The sequence below is a fragment of the Spinacia oleracea genome, chromosome 1 (assembly GCF_020520425.1).
Source record: "Spinacia oleracea cultivar Varoflay chromosome 1, BTI_SOV_V1, whole genome shotgun sequence".
NCBI classification, from domain to species: domain Eukaryota; kingdom Viridiplantae; phylum Streptophyta; class Magnoliopsida; order Caryophyllales; family Amaranthaceae; genus Spinacia; species Spinacia oleracea.
In genome coordinates this window covers 37,770,385-37,776,367 of record NC_079487.1, presented here as the reverse complement: position 1 = coordinate 37,776,367, position 5,983 = coordinate 37,770,385, and the positions used below count along the sequence as shown (strand labels likewise).

Genomic DNA, 5,983 nt, shown 5'->3' with positions numbered 1-5,983 from the left:
CTTGATGACGATTCTACAATCAACATCATTGTCCTGATATCGTGACACCTCTCGTCGCCGATCTTGTTTTCGTTCCTGAGATCATTGTCATCGCTTGTACCACCGTCGTCACATCTGGCGTCGTCCCGTCACGTTGAATGAGGTCGACGCATCGCTGGTCTTGACACTGTCCATTCCAACGTTGGTCGACTTATTGGTTGATCCTTTCTTGTTAATCGGTTGACGTCCTATCACTTGTCGTCTTTGGGAAACCCAATGACTTCTCTTTATCCGCCTATTTCGACATGTGATAGTGGTTGAGCCCCCAATGTTTGTACATTTGTCTTAGCGTCGTACCTGTTACCAAAATCTCACGACAAGATCACCATGAAAATAAATTGTATCACATCGTTAGTTAAATTTCAAAGTTGTAATAAGTATATTAAACTGAACAGGAGTATGTACTATCTTGCCCCCCTGTGGCGGCTTTAGGAAGATATCATGACTGAAGTCGGCCACAGATATGATGACGTTCGTTTATATTTGACGCCGTACATGCGTGCCAGCATGATGCAACCTCTAAACGTCCTGTTAAGTCAAATTACCTCGAAAGAATTTGATAAAATGGTTTAGTCATTAGAGAAATCGAGATATTCATGGTGCGATGCAATAATTTATTAGCTAACTTGATGAATGTTGAATACGAGACATATTAATACAAGAGAACAACAATGAATGAATTGAAATGAGAAAGTGTGTGAAAAATAGTTTAGAAGTTACTCATGTGTCATCATGGTCATTGATGATGATTATTCGACATTCCGATTTCCTTAGCTTTCTCGGTAGAGGCTGGTGGCGTCGTGTCATCGGTCATTTCCATCTCGTGGCGTCGGGGCATACCGTCATGATCAAGGTAATCTGTTGTCATACATACTAACGCGTATAGTCGCGGCATGTCGTTAGTGAATGAAAAATAGTTGTCACGGATGATATATGAGAAAATTTCAATAGGATATGAGGTGTTAGTTTATAAAATTTTGACGTCACTAATAAATGAATTAAGTCACTCATACCATTCGATTGTGTTGATGACCCTCACGATCTGCGATGTACGTGGCAGCGACAATACGTGTATATTATAAATAAAAGATAACTCACTTCGAAAGTATGTTCGTACCTTTAGCCCCCATTGATATTCATGTATCAATCAACGATCTGTTGGCGAACTTACGAAGAAATATATTGTTAAAATAAAGATGTTCGATAATTACTTCTACGTACCATGTTTAACGCCAAGAAACTTCTTGTCGTCATAGGGGTAACCAGAATGGTCGCGTCCTGCTGTCGTGACTTGCTGTCGTGGCGTCATGTTGTATCGTCGTGACCTCATGTCGTGTCGTGACCTCGTGTAACACTTCTAACGTTGGTCGCCTGCTTTACTCACGACCTTGCCAAGCGACACGTCAGTACCTGTAGACAAGACAGTACCTTGTCACCTGCATTCTAACGTCGGTCACCTGATGTACTCATGACCTAGCCAAGCGACACGTCAATACATGTAGACAAGACAATACTTGGCGACACGACATGATCAAACGACAAGTGGTGACGATGTTAGTACAAAAAGTAGGATAACAACGTATAGCATATATTTCAAAGTGCTTTTGGAAATTAAAACAAGCAAAGTATACTGTATAAAAAGAAAATCAAGTATACTATATGAAAATTAAATGAGATAGAGTATACTATATGCTCCCCTGTGGCGACTTCAGGACAACTACAAATTCTCCTATTTGATACTTGGACTGAAGTTAGCCACAAAATCTAGTATTGCCGACAATTTGTTGCTGAATCTCCATTTGTCGCCTTCGTTTTTGGAGACGTCGTCGACTGATGTGGAGGTGACGTCGGACGAAACTTTGTTGACGTCATGTCATTGGTGGATGACGTCACGTGTTCGCATCTGTTTTAGTGACAACAAGGACTAGAAACAATATTAGTTTAAATTAAAATCACTGGGGTTGAGTTTTATACCATACTTCTCGCGACGTCAAGTGATCAAATCGTCTCGAGATCTTATCAAGGTACGAGACAACTCATATTGTATCTTGTTTGTGGTGACATCTGCATGATGGTCCATGACGTCTATTTTCGATGTCATCAAGCGTTGGTGTCGTTGTTGTCACGATATGCATCATCTAGGTTGAATTCGACCACTGCAACGCATCACTTCTAGCGATGACACCTGCTGATGTCGACACCTGATCTGGCGACGACATGTACCCTGACGTCATACCATATTCCATCGACCAACGAGCCTGGCGACGACACCTGACCTGCTGACGACACTTGACCCGTCGACGACGCCTGACCGTCGACGACACCTGACCCGTCGGCGACACCTGACCCGTCGGCGACACCTGACCCGTCGACGACGCCTGACCCGTCGACGACGCCTGACCCGTCGACGACACCTAACCTGTCGCCGACACCTGACCCGCCGACGACACTTGACCCGCGACGACACCTGACCCGTCGACGACACCTGTCATGTCGACGACATGTGCCCTGACGCAGCTCCATCTCATGGTGGCGACACAGTATGACGACAATCCCTCACCTGGCGGTAACTTTATTGGTGAGCCCAAGTGGGTCGAATATTGTGTTTGTGAGGATATTTGTGGATATGTGTTTGAAGATAAATCTAGCCATCTCCCCACAGACGGCGCCAAACTGTTTATGCCAAATTTCGTATGGACGACCTTTGGTTGGGACATAGACGACTAGATTAAATATAGCAAATAAATAACAAGAAATAAAGGGCGGAAAATAAAGAGAGGCCAGACAAGAGATGGTGACGCGGAAAACCCGAAAAGGATAAAAATCGCGGGTGGCCATGAGTCCACCAATCCACTATGTTGTTGGCATAAAAAGCCCCATCGAGTACAAATACAATGTTTATTTGCATATATGTAGACATAGCTAAGAATGAAGCATAAATGGGAGAAGGTATTACACGAAGAATAATGGGTTAGGGATTGTCAGGAAAGGTAATTGCTAATAAGTATTTATCATCGGTGTATATGGCGTAGCCTTTGTAATGTCAGGGATGTTGGCATATGAGAAAGAGTGGATTAAGGGAAAGGTATAGAATAAACAATAGTAGTTCGTTCTCTTGAGTGGCATGCTTTGTGAGTTATATATATAAGAGAAAGAAGCTTACTCTCATTCGTAAGTTAGTGGGCTACGAGGAAGGTAATGATGTCGTGGGGTTAACACCATTACGAAGGGAAGTATTTAGTGGAGGGTGCTAGTTTGACAGTCGGTTTATCGTCGGTCTTCCCCTCTCTTCTCATTATAGACTGATGGTATTTATATAGAACTCTAGGTCTTGTATTGTTGAGGTAGTTATGCTAGTAGTGCTCCTTGAATTGCTCAACTGATTCCTTGATCTCCTCTAATCGTTTGCTTGATCTTTGATAACCTCTTTGACCTTGTCCAACAAGTCTTCCATGACTCAGGCATAACTGTTCCTTAAATATAGGAACCGACCACGACACTTGCGGTACGAAACGACCCATAACAGTATGTATCTTGCTCCCTTAACAATAACACTATCTTAGGCCAAGTGTTTCTTCAGTTTATTATTGGTGAATGTCATATACATCCTGATGTGGTTCGACCAAGAGATCGCTTCTCCGGTGGTATTTGAGAAGCATCTTCCATAAACTGTAAAACAAAGTAACACATTTAGTGTACTGTTCGAAATATGTCTTTAATGAAAAATCTTTAACTTTCTTCAATAAACATAAAGATTTGGAAGCCATAACTAGAACTAAAAGTACAGTTCATACAAAGATACTGAATGACGAAGATATAGAATGATAAAATAACGAGAGCTTGTTTGTGAATTGTGAAGCATGAAAAATTCATAGAGGAGAAGAGATTACCTTTATCAAGTTTCTTCTTATGTTATTCTCCTCCTTAAGGTCCTTAATTTGCGTTTCTAGCTTTTCAATATGAGCCTATATATATGGTAGTAAGCGTTAAATGGAGGTGATCGACATGAAAATGGGTAGATTAGTGAAGAAGTATGATAAATTCAGAGCTAACCTTTACTTTTTTGTAAGCAGCAGCAGCAGATTCTCTGTTCCTGATCTTTTGGCGGTGTTTTTTAAGGCTAATCTGATCAGGCGTTGGCTCAAAGCCTTTTCTCTTCCTTCCTCTAGGGATACTTTGCATTGAACTCAGCTTGCTTTCCACATACCTCCAGCATTTGCCTCCACAACATACCCCTTTCGGAACCCTCAAATTTCCATCCACTTTCTTAGTAAAGTAATCAGCAGTGGCTTTGTTTATGTGAGCTGTGTTGTCTATTTCCATTTGCAGACTAGCCGGGATCTCAAAATCAATAAATTCTAAGAATGACGGATCTAAAGGTGGAAGATGATGTTCATCCAAGTTAATTAGGTCATAGGTGTTCATATTTTCGGCATGAGGAGGTACTAAAATGTCTGAACATGAGGATCCTATGATTAGTGGATCATTAGTGTAGTTCATTTCTTTAGTTAGCTCATAACCCAACTCTTCTAGTAGTGTTAACGATGGTGTGGGGGGGTATGCAATGTTGTGAATTTGAGTTGGTGATTCGATATCCATGTTTAGGTTCTCTAGGCTGAAATAAGAGGACTCAGTAGTAGTTGTTGTGTCACTCAGCTCAATGTAAACAATGTTCTCTTCATTAGAGGGTTTCATGTTTTTGTTCTCTTCAGTTTCATGAATTTGGTCTGACAACATCTCAAGCTGCTTCCATATTAATGTGTTCGAACCTGAAGCCTGAATCTTTCTGACATTCAGCTGATTAGAAACAAATTCCTGCTCCATTTCTTCTATCCAAGACATATTTTTTCCTGAATTCAGCTTTGTTACCGACTCTGAGTCGTCATACGGTGGTAAAAACTCTCTTTCAAACTCCTCAAAATTGTATAACAGCTGCTGTTTTCGAAGTTCCAGAAAATCCATAGTCCTGTAATTCCCCTGTATCATTCGTAAAACACCCTTGATTAGTATAGTATGTACGTCTGTCAACGTCTGTAACTATAACACAATGAACAACAGATTAACAAAACAATCTGATAGTTCATCATCTGATCAGTAACTGTATCAATCACAGTGAGATACCGATTAATTGTATACAAAAACTGCGTGAGTACGAAATTTGAGTGGTAACCTGAGTTGGTTAAGTTGTAAAGCAAGTTCTTCCTAGAATTAGTTATTGTTCAAGCAAGTTTATATGATAGTGTAGGTGTGAGGAATTTCAAGCACAAGTTTTCTGTCTATTCTTGTTGTTATTAGCAAAGCTGTACTTTGTCAGAGTTTTCTGTACTTTCTGTGTACTAATTATTCATGTAATATGACTTGCCTCAATACATTTCTTATTTAACTTCCTGATATTTCTTCATCTAAATTCCAAATCATCATTCTTTTTATGTATTTTTTATCTTTCAAGAAAGAAATACTCCCAATGAACTTTTCTAACACATTTGCTGAGCAACTAGCTTGGTGAAGGTGATTTGTGTAAATGTCCTCAAGTAAAAGTTATCTTATTTTTTCGTTTTTAATTGGAAAAACTAAAATGATGGCATCTATTATTTGAATTCTGTATGCAAATTTGACTTTTTATATGAAATTCGATTTATAAAATCTCTACGGGAGTTCCTTTTATCAAAAACTTATACATGGCGATCTTATATAAAACACTAACTAATTATCGATTTAAATAGTTCTTCAATGTAATTAAATAGTTATATTCTACTATAATTGATTATACTCTCCTAACAAAATAATTATACTTTCTAATCAAATAAGTACAGTTTCTAGTGAAACAGATATATTTTTTTAATGCTGACATTTGTCGTTTTACGGGTATATGGGTATTATAGGAGACCTATTCTAAGCGGGTTGAATGCACTTTTACAAAATTTAATGTTTTTACCATACATAA

General features: G+C 39.4%; 1 protein-coding gene across 1 annotated transcript; it reads right to left on the bottom strand.

Moving 5' to 3' along the window:
* Nucleotides 1-942: 942 nt before the first annotated feature.
* On the bottom strand, nucleotides 943-5,204 carry LOC130465823 (uncharacterized). The gene is made up of 3 exons (XM_056834669.1): nucleotides 4,093-5,204; nucleotides 3,930-4,004; nucleotides 943-3,708 (listed from the first exon to the last, which is right to left on the bottom strand). The coding sequence occupies exons 1-3, from the start codon at nucleotides 5,023-5,025 to the stop codon at nucleotides 3,637-3,639; spliced, it is 1,080 nt and encodes a 359-aa protein (XP_056690647.1). The 5' UTR covers nucleotides 5,026-5,204; the 3' UTR covers nucleotides 943-3,636.
* Between the last annotated feature and the right edge of the window lie 779 nt (nucleotides 5,205-5,983).

Excerpts from the sequence above, each read along its gene's own strand:
- LOC130465823 (XM_056834669.1), bottom strand. The coding sequence starts at position 5,025 with ATGATACAGGGGAATTACAGGACTATGGATTTTCTGGAACTTCGAAAA. Across the intron at positions 4,005-4,092 it reads CTGCTTACAAAAAAGTAAAG|GCTCATATTGAAAAGCTAGA; the intron begins GTTAGCTCTGAA and ends CCATATATATAG. Across the intron at positions 3,709-3,929 it reads TAAGAAGAAACTTGATAAAG|TTTATGGAAGATGCTTCTCA; the intron begins GTAATCTCTTCT and ends TTTGTTTTACAG.